At 39.9% G+C, this 20,383-nt stretch overlaps 2 protein-coding genes across 5 annotated transcripts in view; one reads left to right on the forward strand and one right to left on the reverse strand.

Annotated features, from left to right (window-relative positions):
* Positions 1–20,383, forward strand: part of LOC127128849 (uncharacterized GPI-anchored protein At1g61900) — a 40,191-nt gene that overhangs the window by 8,449 nt on the left and 11,359 nt on the right. The gene's annotated exons all lie outside the window — the stretch shown is intronic.
* Positions 1,442–13,727, reverse strand: LOC127131807 (GEM-like protein 6). The gene is made up of 5 exons (XM_051060708.1): positions 13,718–13,727; positions 13,368–13,510; positions 9,085–9,093; positions 1,772–1,930; positions 1,442–1,685 (listed from the first exon to the last, which is right to left on the reverse strand). Exons 1-5 carry the CDS (start codon positions 13,725–13,727, stop codon positions 1,512–1,514), a joined length of 495 nt encoding a protein of 164 aa, XP_050916665.1. The 3' UTR covers positions 1,442–1,511.

Here is a 20,383-nt window from a genome sequence, read left to right on the forward strand (position 1 = left end):
AAAGCATAGGAAGATTATTATGACAATTTGCGCTGACAGAAACATTTAAAAAAAGGTAGGAAGGAAATCCCCAGGCATAAAAGGTTGGCGATATATGTTAGGACTCTCATATGGGGCATGGGTCTAAGTGGGCTCAACACACCAACTTATCAATATCATGCTCTGGCCTGGTAGCTTTTGGCTATAGGAGAGAGTAGCTAGAGATCAATGAAGAGTATTACAAATGGATTGGACCGTTAAACTTGTAAGACTTCCGGGTGTTTATGTGAACCAGATAACTTCTCTTCAAGACTTCCGAGTGTTTATGTGGACCAGACAACTTCTCTTAAAGACTTCAGTACATAAATTCTTATCAAATTCTTTCAATTATTAGACAACGGTAGTAAAGTGCGGCTAGAACTCCTAAAACCGTAGCCTAAATCTTTAGGCAACGATTTTCCAGTCGTGGAATAAACGGCCGTTGCCTATTCTTTTAGGGACGGTTTTTTAACCTCTACCCACGGAATTTAAACATCGTCGCCTTAAATACAAAAGGCTACGGTTTAAGGGCTACTTTTAGAGTGCGGTTTTCACTAAGCAACACAATATAACCGTTGTTGCAACTATAAAAAAACCACGGGTTACTTTAAATATCACATATGAAAAGACTACAGTTTTTAATAAGCAACGCATAAAATCCGTTGCCTAAACGTTGAAAAATGTAATAAAAAAAAATAGAGAATCTTCTACAAAAAGATAGGCTAACTTATGATTAGAAACATGGACCAGTCTTCTCTCATATCTGCACTCATAAAAAAATTCATAAATCATGATATTCTCCCAACATAACCATCTTAGTAACCAATTATAGGAGCAACACAAATCAAAGTTATGCAGTCACCTGTTGTCAAAATAGAGTATTATTAATTTCAAATTTTGAAGAACTTTGAGTACAGGGCTCCTAGCCAACTCCAGAAAAATAAATCCAATACCAAACAATGTTGACTATTTTACCAATTATAGTAGCAACTTAAATTAAAGTTCTACATCCTCCTAGGATCAAAATTGAGTACTATTAGTTTCAAATTTCGAAGAATATTGAGTACAAGGCTCCTAGCCAACTCCAACAAATGAAACCCAACATGACAAAAATACTAAAGAGGCATAGGACATACCAAACGATATTAACTATTTTATCGATTGTAATAGTAGCTCAAATCAAAAGTTCTACACCCTTCTAGTGTCAAAATTGAGTACTATTAATTTCAATTTTCAAAGAATTGAGTACAAGACTCTTAGCCAACTCCTACAAAAACACACAATGTTCAGTAATACAAGGACATTCAACTTCAAAAAGTATAAAGAGTATATGTGGACTATTTTTTCTTGATGGAGTTGTTTTCCATGTAAAAATTTATAGAAGAATATAACATTATGAATATTAAGGGTTCAATGTTAGCTTTTAAACATACTGGTTATATCTTCAATTACAGTTGCCATATAATCTCTTGTAAGTTATATCTCATATTCATCTAAGTTTGAGAAGTTGCCTGTTCCAGATATTTGTAAGTCTTATGATATTTTGATACGCCCATTAGCCAGAAATCAAAATTGTCAACTGTAGTTATATTTATGTACTTCTGTCTTGGCTTCTCAACATTTTCACTTTGCCTCACACTCTTTATCTTCTTCACTGGAATGGAAACCTGTACATAGATATACCTTTAAGAATCTCAACAAAATGTTGGAATATGAAAACTGAGAGCTATGAATAGGTTTGTTCACGACTTACCTTATAGCGCATCCTACACATTTGTCCTTTCTTATTAAAGACTTTTATTGATCTCTCGCTGCAAAATGCAACCTTTTCGGTGGAGATGAAGAGGAGACCAGCTAGAGGGCCAGATGTGGTCGACAGATAACAGTGGCAAACTTTCAACAGCCTCTCTCCCTTTATCATGTAACCCCCTTCTAAAATACCCCAAATATTTAATTAAATCAACAAAACATAAATCAGAGTAATTATGCCCTGAAGGGTGTCACACAATCATTTCACACCAATCGTCAAAATATCCTGTCATGCTCATTTATTTAATCAAAATAAGACACTTTTGCATAATTCGCAGCGGATACAAAATAACAACATTCAAATCATGTACTACATTACATGTAAAGTTGTTCAACAACCAAAAGAAAACATAGTAAAACATCCCATCCCGATGTTACATCTACCAGAGCATGACCCACTAAGGACTACACTAGACTCCCAGGACTAGCTTCTATTCAATCACTGCTCGTTACCTGAAAACATAGTTGTAAGGGTGAGTTCCTCAATCGATATAATAAGCATTATAAAATATCATGTAATGCTAAGTAATATAACACATATCATCACCCTAATCAGATTACACATATTCAGCAACGGCAATATCAACTCATAATCATCACCATCATCATACTCAAACTCAAAACAACCATAAAACACACGTATAATATTGAAATACATCCATTCATATTATACGCCATACATTCATATATTATGCGATGAGACTCCATGCATGCGGTACCGACTACTCGTGAACATATAGTTCAACCTCACCGACCAAATCCAGGTACGGCTACCAAGCTCACTAGTCCCACTCATTTGAGACCTAGTGACTCACATCACTAATTCCTCACCATGGGAATTAGCTACCACCCCAAGGGCTATGCTATGCACGCTAAATCACCTAGCATGCAAACATCAACAACAATCCACAATAACTCATCACTAATTCCTCACCATGGGAATTAGCTACCACCATAAAGGCCACAACATGCATGCTAATCACCTAGCAATGCTACATCATCAACAACAATTCAAGAATAGATATATGCTCACACTCTAAACCATAAAACAGTCTATTCACCAATGCACACATAACTGATACATTCACAGCATCATGCATACTATCACACATCAGCAGTATTTTATCACATAAGCATATCATATCATGCCAATTAACAGCCACAGTATTAGCACACTCTACTAATACCTATACTACTCAAAACAACGGAAAATGACCCCTAATATATCATACATCATCTGAATTAAGTTACTCAGCTGAACAGTTAAAAACTGCACAACAACAGCTCAGGAAAATCACAATCCTGCCCATACGCGTATTGCCTAACCCCATACGCGTATGGCCCATCTCCTGGCCAAATCCTATACGTGTAACACCATCTCATACGCGTATGCTACGTGTCATACCCCAAAATTTGCCCATTAATATTTCAAGACATTTTTTCAGGGCACTCCGACTCATTTTTATGACACTGATCTCAAAGGAACGAAGGCCCAACTCACGAATGGCCCAATCCAGAAAATGGCCCAAACTGGCCTGTTCGCTACACGCTCGCCTAGCGAACGTTACGTTCGCTACACGCTCGCCTAGCGAACGTTCGCTACACGCTCGCCTAGCGAAGCAAACGTTCGCTACCAGCTCGCCTAGCGAAGCTGACAGACAACAAAAAATTTCGGGCTTCGTTCTGAGCCCATTAGGTCATGAAAAAGAGTATTATAAATACCAGCACTTCAGTAATGAAAAGGAGAACGAAAAAAGGAGAGAGGAGAACTCTAGCAAGCAAACCCTAGCGCTTACAGACGGAAAACCCTAAAGGAAGTCCTGAAGGAAAAGCCGGCGGCGGCAAGGTCACTTCCGCTCAATTCGATCCGATCAGCCAATTCAAGGTTACCATTCGATTACAAACAGGTTGGCATTGCTATTACTACCCTATGTTCTTAATTTGCACATGGTATCATGATTGAATTTATGAAACTATCTTAAATTTTACATATGAATTTAAGTATGCATGAACCGTTGAATGTCTAACCACATAATCTCTGTAATGAATGCTATAAAGTGTGAAGCTTGCTGCCATTATATCGTTATTAAAACCGGAATCCGCAGCCGCTCGCTAGCACATCGCTAAGCGAGCATGCAGCGAGTATTCGCTAAGCCTTCGCTAGGCGAGGCAGGCGCGAACCTGACAGTAGCCAGCTTTTCTGTTATGACTTTTCATTCATGTTTTATCATAGCCAGGCATTGTTTATTTGATCCTATTACTGTTGTGATTTCTTTTGCGGTGTAATCCTCGATTGCACCCTGATTTGGTATGCTAACCCGTTTGTTGAATTTTGCAAAGGTTCATATGTCCCAGAAAAAAAGACCGCTGTTAGGTCTTCCACTTTATTTGTGGGATACCCTTGTGGAGGCTCACCCTAAATTGCTTAATTAATTTTAATGTGTTAATTTTAATAATTAATTTTAATAATTAATTTTAATGTATTAATTTTAATGTATTATTTTTAATGTATTGATTTTAATGTGGAGATTCATCATAATCACCTAATTAACTTTAAAATGCGGCCTTTAAATATGTGATCTTGGACCTCTCTTTTGCCTTATGATATTACGGTATTACGGTCATGTCCCGCGAATGTAGGGATACACTTAGCAACGGCCCTTCGGTTAAATCATCATAAAATAAATCATGGTCCCTCGGATGTTGCCTTCGAAAATACGATTTTGTCCCTCGATGACCCTTCGGTGTAGCCTACGGTTAAATGATGATCGTCCCTTCGAATGCTAAGGTATCCTTACAACGGTTGCCTTCAATGACCTATCGATGACCCTACGATGACCCTTAAACATCCAAAAGGGTAAAATTACTTACTTCTCAATAGTAAGGACAGTTTTACCCTCATAAGGATAGGAAATGCCCATAACGACCTCAGGAAGGTATAACTCTCAATTACTGGATCATAACCTAAAACATTTTCCACCCCTCACACTTTACACTTTACAAATCCTAGAAAATCACCACTTGGTATACATTCATACTAGAATCATTACCGAGTTATATTTTTCTAAACCATTTTCAAAATCAAATGAGATAAATACTTTGTATACATTCATACGAGAATCATTACAAAGTTAAACTCTCTTTCAAACATTTTTTAAGCAATTCACCGACACTTTTCAGACAAAAATATAAGTGATCCAGTAATTAAGAGCCCATGGATAACCATGGATACAAAGGGTGCTAACACCTTCCCTTTGTATAATGTACCTCCCGAACCCAAAATCTATTGAGGTCTTTCCTGTTCTTTTCCACCTTTCCTTATTGGATAAAAGAAAAGTCGGTGGCGACTCTTGCTATCCGCGACATTGCGATAAAAAGCAAAATACCCCAAGTCAGTTCACCGTATGACAGAACTGGCGACTCTGCTGGGGACACTTAAAAAGAGAGGTTACCTTAAAAAACAAGATCACTTATTTGAATTGTTTGATTTACTTTTAAGGGATTGCTTGGGTATCCTATGCTTGAGTGAAAGATCCTACACCCGGATCTAGTGTACCTTAGGTAAGTAGCAATAGATCATCGCGACTATCCGGCGTATACTGGAATGGTTAAAATGATGGCTACGGTTAATGTGACACTTTGGTTGTCCTGATGTTCCTCATGTTACTTGAGGAAAATTTTGGCTTCCGCGTGGTGTCATCGAAGCATTAACCAGACCTTTAGAACCCTAATTGACTCATCCTGGCCATTAGAAAGTAGTGAGCTAACTGACTTCGGTTCCGACTGGGGCTTGGTTGAGACTCGATACTACACTCCTTGAGATTGGACTTTAGGGAAGCTTCGGTCAACCACTTGGCGTTGCACTGAAGTGGACTTAAAGGAAAGTCAATGATTGGAGATCCTTTTAGAACCCGGTTACTATTCTAGGACAGGTTGAACCAACCAAACTTCAGTGGGGAGGGTACTTACCTATGGAACTCATGCAAGCCTTAAAACCTAGGAATGATTGTTGTGTGACTCGTTTGTGCTTGTTATTTTACTTAACATCATAACATCATGACATCATAACATTGTACTAACCATTTCAAGGACTTAGGGATTTAACTTTGCTCTGTTTTGTATAAACAAAAAAACAAAAAAAAAAACCAAAAAAAAAACAAAAAAAAAAAAGTTTCCTTTTTTTGGTAGTTTATGCAAAGTTAAATTCCAAAAGTCCTTGAAAACATTTCATACGTTGCATAGCATAACATTGCATAACAGGTGTTCTAAAGGGATCAATGTTCTCACGGTTTTCATGCAAACAGAAAAATGGACCTCGGACAGACTGTCAAAGATCTCCATGCTCAGAATGCTCAACTCCAGGAGATGATCTTGAACTTATCCAAGGGGCAGGAAGAACTGAAGGCTCTCTTGCTCGAGAAGAAAAAAGACAAGAAATCTGTGAGGCACATTAACCCGGGAAGAAGGCAGTTTACGAAGATCAATATGACTTTAGCACAAGCACTGCAGGGTATGCTAAAAGCAAATTTAATTACCCTCAGAGGTCCTCCTGCAAAACCCAACACTACTTCTCCTAGTTATAATCCCGACGCCAGGTGTGCGTATCACTCCGATAGCCCCGGGCATAATACGAACGATTGTTGGTCGTTGAAGAATAAAATTCAGGATATGATCGACGCCGGAGAATTTGAATTGGATCCGCCTGAGACTCCTAAGGTCATCACTGCTCCTCTGCCTAATCATGACAAAACTCTTAATGCTATAGAGGATGTCGACAGCGATTGCGACCTGGATAGCTGGGTCTACCCAACAATTGGTGACGGACTCAATAATTGGAAGGCTGAAGACACTATCCCGATTTCCTTTAGTTGGGAGTAATTGTTATTGCTATTTTAGTATTTCAAAAGCATTATGTCTATACCCGGGGCATAATAGCTAATTTTAAGGGTTTGTCATTTTCATAAGCATATTCATATTCAATAAATCAATGGACTTTTTGCATTCAAATATTGCGCTCTTTATCTTTCCTGTCATTTTTCAAACAAGCTATGTTTTCTTGCACACACTCACGTAACAATTTGCCGATCCATATCCACTCTGGATCCTGTTGGTAATGACTCTGCTACTGTTCATTATGACTTTGAAAATCCGATCTACCAAGCCGAGGATGGAAGTGAGGAAGATTGTGAAGTCCCTAGAGAACTTGCCAGACTGGTACTACAAAAGACTATACAGCCGCATGAGGAATCAATTGAAATTGTAAATCTGGGTACTGAAATAAACAAGAGAGAAGTCAGAAGTTTCTTGGGGCACTCGAATTACATTGCCCGATTCATTCCACACTTGACTGCTACCTGCAGACCCATCTTCAAATTACTAAAAAAGAAAAATCAAGAGATGGTATGGAATGATGAATGACAAAATCAAGAAGTATCCCCAAGAACCTCCAGTTCCGATGCCACCAGTTGAAGGAAGACCTTTAATCACGTATTTGACCGTGTTAGAAAATTCAATAGGGTGTGCTGGGGCAACATGACGAGTCTGGTCGAAAAGAGCATGTCATACACTGCCTTAGCAAAAGGTACTGACTGTGAAACAAGATACTCACAGCTCGAGAAAGCTTGCTGCGCTTTGGCTTGGGCTGCTCGCCGACTAAGACAGTATATGTTGAATCATACCACTTTATTGATTTCTAAGATGGATCTTATCAAATATACATTCGAGAAACCTGCTGTCTCCTAAAAGAGTTATCACTGATAATGGTACTAAATTGAACTCGGCATGCAGTTCAAAATAAAACACCATAACTCTTCTCCGTACCGGCCAAAGACGAACGGCACCGTGGAGGCTGCTAACAATATCAAGAATATAACAGTAACATACAAAGACTGGCATGAGATGTTACCTTTTGCTCTTCATGGTTACCGCACTTCGACAGGGGCAACTCCGTTCTCTTTAGTCTATGGAAGGGAAGCCATCTTACCAGTGGAAGTTCAGATTCCCTCTCTAAGAATCATGAAAGGGGCAGGCTTAGATGAAGAGGAACGGATTCAGACTCGACTCGATCAGATAAATTTGATTGAAGAGACTCGCGGCTGTTTGTCATAGTCAGATATATCAGAAACGCATGACCCAGGCATTTAACAAAAGAGTCAAGAGACAGGTGTATCAAATTGGCGACTTGGTAATAAAGCGTATCATTCTACCACAAGGTGATCCCAGGGGCAAATGGACTCCCACATACGAAGGGCCACTTGTAGTTAAGAAGGTATTCTCTGGTGGAGCCATGATACTTGCTACAATGGACGGCGAAGATTTCCCGCATCCTGTGAACGCGGACATAGTTAAAAAATACTACGCACCCGCTAGGTCGACGTACCTAGGCAAAAGTAAGGGCATCCCGGCGAACCAAAAAGGTTCGGGCAAAAATTAGGGATAAACATATAAAGACGTACACCCGGCAAGTCGAAAACCTGAAAAGGCGGCTTGAGCAAAAAAGGGTATCCCGGTGGACTGAAAACCTGAAAAGGCGGTCCAGGCAAAAATTAGGGATTAAAGCGTATGACTATGCCCCGTTCTCTGTCAGCTTCACCCAAGTTTCAAGGGACCGAACAAGCCAATCACTTCTATCCGACAGCAGGAGATGAGATGCTTGAAGACATGATGACGGTAGTGGATTTAAAATCAACAGGACTTTTTCTGCATAGCTTTCTCTTTGTTTTCTTGACAATCTCCTCTTACTAGGATTTTTGTCTCCTTGTACACAAACTGCCTGTTTATAGGCCCTCTTTCAAAATCAATACAATTTCATTTCCAAAAAGATGCTTTTGTTTTACCTTTTCTGTTTTGTTTGCGTAAACGTCCATTGATTTACTTTGAATTGATTTATGCACTTGAATATGATCAATGTTTACCAAAAAAGGCATGCCTAGAATAGTAATAGCAATTACTACACGACTTCAGGATCGAGGAGAAGGTCTAATCACGCTTCCCAATGAATCTGTTGCTAATTCGATTCCCCGGCTAAGCCAGTTATTCCCCAGAAGAAATGGGCATCACTAGACGAATTGGTCATCTCTTATATCCCCAGCCAGGCTCTGTTGAATATCTCTGCCAACAGATAAAGGTCAAATACCCCTAGCTAAGGAAGGGTCATCAATACAAATATCTCCGACCAGAAGACTGAGATTTGTTTCCCCAGTAGAGTCCCCTGGAAGAACGTTTCAGACACATAGTGCATTCATTACATCATTTCACATCACATACCTACATACAATTTTCATTCCGCATCATATACATTACATCATTTCATAACATATACATGCATACAATGCTCGCATTTATTCCAGACGCATAATTCACTCATCACATCATTTCACAGCACACGCATGCATACAACATTTGCATCTCATGCATCATGACATGGCATGAAGCTAACTTTATTTTTCAGGTTAATTATCCTCTTGATACAACCAACACAAAGGTCCATTCAGACGGACATCTTTATCAATTACATTCAAGATTCAACTATATCCCTCAGATGCTACCTAGTGTACGGTACATTTCTGAAGTGTAGTCTAGTGTACGACTACCCCCTTTTTATCATCAGATTCAGCCGAATGGACGGCTCAGTCTGCTCAGATACGGTCTAATGTACGACCCAATTTGACCTTCGATGCTACCTAGTGTACGGTACATTTCTGAAGTGTAGTCTAGTGTACGACTACCCCCTTTTTATCATCAGATTCAGCCTAATGGACGGCTCAGTCTGCTCAGATACGGTCTAATGTACGACCCAATTTGACCTTCGATGCTACCTAGTGTACGGTACCTTTCTGAAGTGTAGTCTAGTGTACGACTACCCCCTTTTTATCATCAGATTCAGCCTAATGGACGGCTCAGTCTGCTCAGATACGGTCTAATGTACGACCCAATTTGACCTTCGTCTCCTCAGATGCTACCTAGTGTACGGTACATTTCTGAAGTGTAGTCTAGTGTACGACTACCCCCTTTTATCATCAGATTCAGCCTAATGGACGGCTCAGTCTGCTCAGATACGGTCTAATGTACGACCCAATTTGACCTTCGTCTCCTCAGATGCTACCTAGTGTACGGTACATTTCTGAAGTGTAGTCTAGTGTACGACTACCCCCTTTTATCATCAGATTCAGCCTAATGGACGGCTCAGTCTGCTCAGATACGGTCTAATGTACGACCCAATTTGACCTTCGTCTCCTCAGATGCTACCTAGTGTACGGTACATTTCTGAAGTGTAGTCTAGTGTACGACTACCCCCTTTTTTATCATCAGATTCAGCCTAATGGACGGCTCATCCTGCAACTCCAATACAGTATATCATAAGACCCATTTGGATCTTCAACTCAGAGACGATCTAGCGTATGATCCATTCTGATTTTTCATCCTCGGCAAAGTCATCTGCCTAACGAACAGCTCACTCTGATACTCAGATATGGTCCAGTGTATGATCCATTCTGATCCCTTATCCCCAGCAGCATATAGCATACTCAGACTCCCCAGCGAAGTCAACAGCATGATGGATGACTCATTATATGGTCTAACGTACGACCCGGTATGACACCCATGTCTTCAGATATCGTCTAACGTACGACACAATCTGAAGCTCTCATCATCAAACTTCCTGGATGGTACCTTTAAGCCCATCTTCATCAAGACTAACCTGTGATTAGCAAGAGCAAATTTTTGGGGCATTCTAGTGTTCAATAATCTTCCACCTCCAGACCACGAATGGCGTACACACCATTCTAACTCTCTCGGTTCAAGAATATTGAACAGGGGCAGCTGTCATACCCCAAAATTTGCCCATTAATATTTCAAGACATTTTTCAAGGCATTCTGACTCATTTTATGACACTGATCTTAAAGGAACAAAGGCCCAGCTCACGAATGGCCCAATCCAGAAAATGGCCCAAACTGGCCTGTTCGCTACACGCTCGCCTAGCGAACATTACGTTCGCTACCAGCTCGCCTAGCGAACGTTCGCTACGCGTTCGCTACCAGCTCGCCTAGCGAGGCTGACAGACAACAAAAAATTTCGGGCTTCGTTCTGAGCCCATTAGGTCATGAAAAGGGGCATTATAAATACCAGCACTTCAGTAATGAAAGGGAGAACGAAAAAAGGAGAGAGGAGAACTCTAGCAAGCAAACCCTAGCGCTTACAGACGGAAAACCCTAAAGGAAGTCCTGAAGGAAAAGCCGGCGGCGGCAAGGTCACTTCCGCTCAATTCGATCCGATCAGCCAATTCAAGGTTACCATTCGATTACAAACAGGTTGGCATTGCTATTACTACCCTATGTTCTTAATTTGCACATGGTATCATGATTGAATTTATGAAACTATCTTAAATTTTACATATGAATTTAAGTATGCATGAACCGTTGAATGTCTAACCACATAATCTCTGTAATGAATGCTATAAAGTGTGAAGCTTGCTGCCATTATATCGTTATTAAAACCGGAATCCGCAGCCGCTCGCTAGCACATCGCTAAGCGAGCATGCAGCGAGTATTCGCTAAGCCTTCGTTAGGCGAGGCAGGCGCGAACCTGACAGTAGCCAGCTTTTCTGTTATGACTTTTCATTCATGTTTTATCATAGCCAGGCATTGTTTATTTGATCCTATTACTGTTGTGATTTCTTTTGCGGTGTAATCCTCGATTGCACCCTGATTTGGTATGCTAACCCGTTTGTTGAATTTTGCAAAGGTTCATATGTCCCAGAAAAAAAGACCGCTGTTAGGTCTTCCACTTTATTTGTGGGATACCCTTGTGGAGGCTCACCCTAAATTGCTTAATTAATTTTAATGTGTTAATTTTAATAATTAATTTTAATAATTAATTTTAATGTATTAATTTTAATGTATTATTTTTAATGTATTGATTTTAATGTGGAGATTCATCATAATCACCTAATTAACTTTAAAATGCGGCCTTTAAATATGTGATCTTGGACCTCTCTTTTGCCTTATGATATTACGGTATTACGGTCATGTCCCGCGAATGTAGGGATACACTTAGCAACGGCCCTTCGGTTAAATCATCATAAAATAAATCATGGTCCCTCGGATGTTGCCTTCGAAAATACGATTTTGTCCCTCGATGACCCTTCGGTGTAGCCTACGGTTAAATGATGATCGTCCCTTCGAATGCTAAGGTATCCTTACAACGGTTGCCTTCAATGACCTATCGATGACCCTACGATGACCCTTAAACATCCAAAAGGGTAAAATTACTTACTTCTCAATAGTAAGGACAGTTTTACCCTCATAAGGATAGGAAATGCCCATAACGACCTCAGGAAGGTATAACTCTCAATTACTGGATCATAACCTAAAACATTTTCCACCCCTCACACTTTACACTTTACAAATCCTAGAAAATCACCACTTGGTATACATTCATACTAGAATCATTACCGAGTTATATTTTTCTAAACCATTTTCAAAATCAAATGAGATAAATACTTTGTATACATTCATACGAGAATCATTACAAAGTTAAACTCTCTTTCAAACATTTTTTAAGCAATTCACCGACACTTTTCAGACAAAAATATAAGTGATCCAGTAATTAAGAGCCCATGGATAACCATGGATACAAAGGGTGCTAACACCTTCCCTTTGTATAATGTACCTCCCGAACCCAAAATCTATTGAGGTCTTTCCTGTTCTTTTCCACCTTTCCTTATTGGATAAAAGAAAAGTCGGTGGCGACTCTTGCTATCCGCGACATTGCGATAAAAAGCAAAATACCCCAAGTCAGTTCACCGTATGACACTACGCGTACCACTTCTCCATACGCGTACCAACAGAGACCAATCTACGTTCAAAACATCATCTTCCTCATCCATACGCGTATTGCCTAGTGCCATACGCGTACCATGCCATCTCATACGCGTATTGCCTAGTGCCATACGCGTATGACCAGAAACCAGAATTCCCAGATCTGCTATGGCTTTCTCTGCTACGAGATCTATCCAATTCAACCTTCCACAGTCCAATTTTTCACATTATTCGTTCATATCTCCTAACACAATTCATATCTTATTCAATCTCACAAATCCTAACACTATTGCATCTAATTCCTACGAATTTCCTTCGATTTTAATCCAAATTCGTTCATCCCAAAAGTTCACAATTTTTCATCATACATCATTCAAATCAGAGGTAGATCAATGGTTTATCACTACCCATTACATATTATCCCATAATACCCATTAAACGATGATAAACCCCCCTTACCTGAGTAAATCCGGCAATCTCTGAGCTCCAAGCTTTTCCTCTCTTCAACCCTTGTTCTCTGGCTCTCTTTGCCCTTTTCCACTTTTCTGTCTCCTTTTTCCTTTTCACGTGAAAAATAAACCTTTTTACTAAATTCCAACTTTTATTCCAATAAAATAATAACCCAATGATAATAATAATTCCAATTATTTAATTAAATTAATAAATATATTATTAACTCAATTTAAATAATTATCTTATTTTATCGGGGTGTTACATATCACACTAAAATACTTCATGAACACTTTGTCCACTCCACCCATTTGAAGAATTCTTGTCCCTAAGCTCAACTTCCTTTTTATAGTTTCAGATATGTTTGTCCCTAGTCTCACTGAAATCTCAGAATTACTATCCTGCTGCGCTTTTTCTGGTTACAACTTCCTTTACCTAAAACATTGAAACACTCTATGTAAGTATAATCATCAATACTTAATGAAATTAGAATAGATAATCGTGATTCGTCCGTCTGGAAAGGAAATGAAAGTCTTACTTTTGCTTTGATGTTGGGATGGATATTGACATGGATGAGAAGCATAATCAAGTAAGTATTTGTTATTCGATCACTGCTCGTTACCTGAAAACATAGTTGTAAGGGTGAGTTCCTCAATCGATATAATAAGCATTATAAAATATCATGTAATGCTAAGTAATATAACACATATCATCACCCTAATCAGATTACACATATTCAGCAACGGCAATATCAACTCATAATCATCACCATCATCATACTCAAACTCAAAACAACCATAAAACACACGTATAATATTGGAATACATCCATTCATATTATACGCCATACATTCATATATTATGCGATGAGACTCCATGCATGCGGTACCGACTACTCGTGAACATATAGTTCAACCTCACCGACCAAATCCAGGTACGGCTACCAAGCTCACTAGTCCCACTCATTTGAGACCTAGTGACTCACATCACTAATTCCTCACCATGGGAATTAGCTACCACCCCAAGGGCTATGCTATGCACGCTAAATCACCTAGCATGCAAACATCAACAACAATCCACAATAACTCATCACTAATTCCTCACCATGGGAATTAGCTACCACCATAAAGGCCACAACATGCATGCTAATCACCTAGCAATGCTACATCATCAACAACAATTCAAGAATAGATATATGCTCACACTCTAAACCATAAAACAGTCTATTCACCAATGCACACATAACTGATACATTCACAGCATCATGCATACTATCACACATCAGCAGTATTTTATCACATAAGCATATCATATCATGCCAATTAACAGCCACAGTATTAGCACACTCTACTAATACCTATACTACTCAAAACAACGGAAAATGACCCCTAATATATCATACATCATCTGAATTAAGTTACTCAGCTGAACAGTTAAAAACTGCACAACAACAGCTCAGGAAAATCACAATCCTGCCCATACGCGTATTGCCTAACCCCATACGCGTATGGCCCATCTCCTGGCCAAATCCTATACGCGTAACACCATCTCATACGCGTATGCTACGCGTACCACTTCTCCATACGCGTACCAACAGAGACCAATCTACGTTCAAAACATCATCTTCCTCATCCATACGCGTATTGCCTAGTGCCATACGCGTACCATGCCATCTCATACGCGTATTGCCTAGTGCCATACGCGTATGACCAGAAACCAGAATTCCCAGATCTGCTATGGCTTTCTCTGCTACGAGATCTATCCAATTCAACCTTCCACAGTCCAATTTTTCACATTATTCGTTCATATCTCCTAACACAATTCATATCTTATTCAATCTCACAAATCCTAACACTATTGCATCTAATTCCTACGAATTTCCTTCGATTTTAATCCAAATTCGTTCATCCCAAAAGTTCACAATTTTTCATCATACATCATTCAAATCAGAGGTAGATCAATGGTTTATCACTACCCATTACATATTATCCCATAATACCCATTAAACGATGATAAACCCCCCTTACCTGAGTAAATCCGGCAATCTCTGAGCTCCAAGCTTTTCCTCTCTTCAACCCTTGTTCTCTGGCTCTCTTTGCCCTTTTCCACTTTTCTGTCTCCTTTTTCCTTTTCACGTGAAAAATAAACCTTTTTACTAAATGGGACCTTTTCTAAATTCCAACTTTTATTCCAATAAAATAATAACCCAATGATAATAATAATTCCAATTATTTAATTAAATTAATAAATATATTATTAACTCAATTTAAATAATTATCTTATTTTATCGGGGTGTTACAACTCTCCCCCACTAAAAGAGTTTTCGTCCTCGAAAACATACCTCAAGTGAATAACTCAGGATAAGACTCCTTCATCTGACTCTCAAGTTCCCAAGTTACATTGCCACCTGCTGGTCCTCCCCAAGCTACCTTTACCAAAGCAATCTCTTTACCCCGCAACTGCTTCAACTCTCGATCCTCGATCCTCATAGGTGACGATTCAACAGTCAGGTTATCTCTCACCTGTACATCATCTATTTGGACTACATGCGACGGATCATGAATGTACCTCCTCAACTGAGACACATGAAAAACCTCATGCAAATTCGCAAGTGACGGCGGTAAAGCGATACGATAGGCTACCTCTCTTATCCTTTCCAAAATCTGATAAGGACCAATAAATCGAGGTGTCAACTTCTTCGACTTCAAAGCTCGACCAACCCCAGTTATCGGAGTAACACGAAGAAACACATGATCTCCCTCTTGGAACTCAAGTGACTTCCTCCTCTTGTCGTGATAACTCTTCTGACGACTCTGAGCAATTCTCATCTTCTCCTGAATCATCTTAATCTTTTCCGTAGTTTGTTGAACAATCTCCGGTCCAACCACCGCACTCTCACCGGACTCATACCAACATAAAGGCGTCCGACATCTCCTACCATACAAAGCTTCAAACGGTGCCATACCAATGCTCGAATGAAAACTATTGTTGTAGGTGAACTCAATCAAAGGTAAATAACAATCCCAAGCACCTCCTTTTTCCAAAACACAAGCTCTCACAAGATCCTCTAGTGACTGAATCGTCCTCTCAGTCTGACCATCAGTCTGCGGATGATATGCAGAACTCAATCTCAGCTTAGTTCCTAAAGCCTTCTTCAAACTTTCCCAAAATTTCGATGTAAACCTAGGATCTCTGTCCGAAACAATACTCGACGGAATACCATGCAAACTTACAATCTTCTTAATATACAACTCAGCTAATCTCTCTAACGGATAATCCATTCTGATCGGAATGAAATGAGCCGATTTTGTCAATCTATCGACAATCACCCAAATAGCTTCAAAATTCTTACTTGTCCTCGGTAAACCAGAAACAAAATCCATACTGATACTATCCCACTTCCACTCTGGAATAGCCAACGGTTGCATTAGCCCAGACGGCTTCTGATGCTCTACCTTCGACTTCTGACAAGTCAAACAAGAATAAACAAAACTCGCAATTTCTCTTTTCATTCCCGGCCACCAAAATAACTTTTTCAAATCCTGATACATCTTCGTAGCTCCAGGATGAATACTCAAGCCACTACGATGTCCTTCCTCCAGGATACTCTTCTTAAGTTCGGTAACATCCGGAATACATACCCGATTACCAAATTTGAAAACACCATTCTCATCAACTCTGAATTCACCACCTTGACCTTGATTCACTAGAGTCAACTTATCAACCAAAAACACATCGGATTTCTGACCCTCTCTAATCTCCTCCAGAATACCACTCGTTAACTTCAACATTCCCAATTTAACACTATTGTGAGTACTCTCACACACCAAACTCAAGTCTCTAAACTGCTCAATTAAATCCAATTCCTTAACCATTAACATAGACATATGCAATGATTTCCGACTCAATGCATCAGCTACTACGTTTGCTTTACCCGGATGGTAATTCAACCCAAAGTCATAATCCTTCAGAAACTCTAACCATCTCCTCTGTCTCATATTCAGCTCTTTCTGATCAAACAAATACTTTAAACTTTTATGGTCACTGAAAACCTCAAATCTTGATCCATACAAGTAATGCCTCCATAACTTCAGAACAAATACCACAGCTGCCAACTCTAAATCGTGGGTCGGATAGTTCCTCTCATGAACCCTCAGTTGCCTCGAAGCATAAGCTATAACCTGCTTATTCTGCATCAACACACCACCCAAACCCAACAATGAAGCATCACAGTAAACCTCAAATGGTTCCGACGGACTCGGTAATATCAGAATAGGAGCAATAGTTAACCTTCTCTTTAACTCTTGGAAACCTTCTTCACATTTTGAGTCCCAAACAAACGCTTGCCCCTTTCTAGTCAACATCGTCAACGGTAACGCCAACTTAGAAAATCCCTCAATGAACTTCCTATAATATCCTGCAAGTCCAAGAAAACTCCTTATCTCAGAAACTGACTTCGGAGCTTCCCACTTAGATACCGCTTCTATCTTAGAAGGATCAACAGCAACACCACCTCTTTAAATCACATGACCAAGAAAACTAACCTCTTCTAACCAAAATTCACACTTGGATAGTTTAGCAAATAACTTCTTTTCTCGTAGAACTCCTAAAACCACTCTCAAATGTTCAGCATGCTCTTCTTCAGATTTCGAATACACCAAAATGTCATCAATAAACACCACGACAAACTGATCTAGGTACGGATGGAAAATCCTATTCATATACTCCATAAATACTCCAGGCGCATTAGTCACACCAAAAGGCATTACAGAATACTCATAATGTCCATACCTTGTTCTGAAAGCAGTCTTCTAAATATCCTCAGTCTTCACATGTATCTGATGATAACCCGATCTCAAATCTATTTTGCTGAACACACTCGCACCAACCAACTGATCCATCAAATCATCAATCCTCGGCAAAGGATACCGATTCTTGATCGTTACTTTATTCAGTTGCCTGTAGTCCACACACAACCTCATAGTACCTCCTTTCTTCTTAACCAATAACACTGGTGCACCCCACGGTGACACACTCGGACGAATAAATTTCTTATCCAACAGATCTTCCAACTGACTCTTCAATTCAGTTAACTCAATAGCAGACATACGGTACGGAGCCATCGACATTGGCCTAGTACCAGGTACCAAATCAATCGAGAACTCAACCTCACGCTCTGGTGGCAATTCACTCACTTCTTCCGGAAACACATCAGGAAAATCACACACCACGGCTAGATCGCAAATCACCAGTTTATCTTTAGCCTCCAAAGTCGCTAACAGCATAAACAACTCTGCTCCATCTACTACTGCCTCATTCACCTGCCTCGCTGATAGAAACAAACTCTTTCCTTCCTCAATCTCAGGAAAAATCACAGTCTTATCAAAACAGTTGATATATACCCGGTTAAACACCAACCAGTTCATACCCAGAATAACATCAATCTGCACTAGTGGAAGACACACAAGGTCCATTCCAAAGTCTCTACCAAAAATACTCAAAGGACAATCCAAACAAACTGAAGTAGTAGTCACTGAACCCTTCGCAGGAGTATCAATCACCATACTACCAAGCATCTCAGATATTTCTAACTTAAGTTTCACAGCACAATCCAAAGATATAAAGGAATGAGTCGCACATGTGTCAATAATAGCTACAAGAGGAAGGCCATTAATATAACACGTACCTCGGATCAGCCGATCATCTGCAGCAGTCTCAGAACCCGATAAAGCAAAGACCTTACCTCCCGACTGGTTCTCTTTCTTCGGCTTAGGACACTGCGGACTGATATGACCCACCTCTCCACAGTTGAAACAAGTCATAGTCTTCAACCGGCACTCTGCAGCCAAGTGACCACCTTTGCCACACTTGAAACACTTCTTCTCAGCACTGGTACACTCATGGAAACGATGTCCAGCCTGACCACATCTGTAACACTTAGAAGGGGCATTGGAGTCTCCCCCACTAGGCCTCTTCATCCCACTCTGTCTCTGGAAACCTTTGCCAACTGCATACGGTTTCCCACGATCATTCTGATTCTTGCCTTTCCTATCAACCCTTTGCTGATAGCTCTCTGCTCTAGCCTTGGAATCCTGTTCAAAAATCCTGCAACAGTCAACCAAATCAGAAAACACTCTAATCCTTTGATACCCAATAGCCTGCTTGATCTCGGGACGCAACCCGTTCTCAAACTTCACACACTTCGAAAATTCCCCAGTAGCCTCATTATAGGGAGTGTAATACTTTGACAGCTCTGTGAACTTAGCAGCATACTCAGTCACAGACCGATTGCCCTGCTTCAATTCCAAGAACTCTATCTCTTTCTTTCCTCTGACATCCTCTGGAAAATACTTCCTCAGGAATCTCTCTCTGAACACAGCCCAAGTGATCTCAGCATTCCCAGCAGCTTCCAACTCAGTGCGGGTAGCAACCCACCAATCATCTGCTTCTTCTGACAGCATATGCGTACCGAACCTGACCTTCTGGTTATCGGCACACTCAGTCACTCGGAAGATCCTCTCAATCTCCTTCAACCACTTCTGAGCACCATCTGGATCGTATGCTCCCTTAAACATTGGAGGATTGTTCTTCTGGAACTCACTCAATTGACGAGCAGCTCCCATTCCCATAACATTCGGGTTCCCTCCAAGTACTCCCGCTAGCATACCCAGAGCCTCAGCAATCGCAGCATCATCTCTACCTCTTCCAGCCATCTCTATTCTGAAACCCAACAAGCTAAACAATAAGTACTGATAGGGTTACACAACACCTATCCCGTACAGGGGAAACAGAATAATTACGACTCGACTCGACCGACTATGCTCTAATACCACTAATGTAACACCCTTCTAAAATACCCCAAATATTTAATTAAATCAACAAAACATAAATCAGAGTAATTATGCCCTGAAGGGTGTCACACAATCATTTCACACCAATCGTCAAAATATCCTGTCATGCTCATTTATTTAATCAAAATAAGACACTTTTGCATAATTTGCAGCGGATACAAAATAACAACATTCAAATCATGTACTACATTACATGTAAAGTTGTTCAACAACCAAAAGAAAACATAGTAAAACATCCCATCCCGATGTTACATCTACCAGAGCATGACCCACTAAGGACTACACTAGACTCCCAGGACTAGCTTCTATTCAATCACTGCTCGTTACCTGAAAACATAGTTGTAAGGGTGAGTTCCTCAATCGATATAATAAGCATTATAAAATATCATGTAATGCTAAGTAATATAACACATATCATCACCCTAATCAGATTACACA

Source organism: Lathyrus oleraceus, chromosome 3 (genome assembly GCF_024323335.1).
Source record: "Lathyrus oleraceus cultivar Zhongwan6 chromosome 3, CAAS_Psat_ZW6_1.0, whole genome shotgun sequence".
Taxonomy (NCBI): domain Eukaryota; kingdom Viridiplantae; phylum Streptophyta; class Magnoliopsida; order Fabales; family Fabaceae; genus Lathyrus; species Lathyrus oleraceus.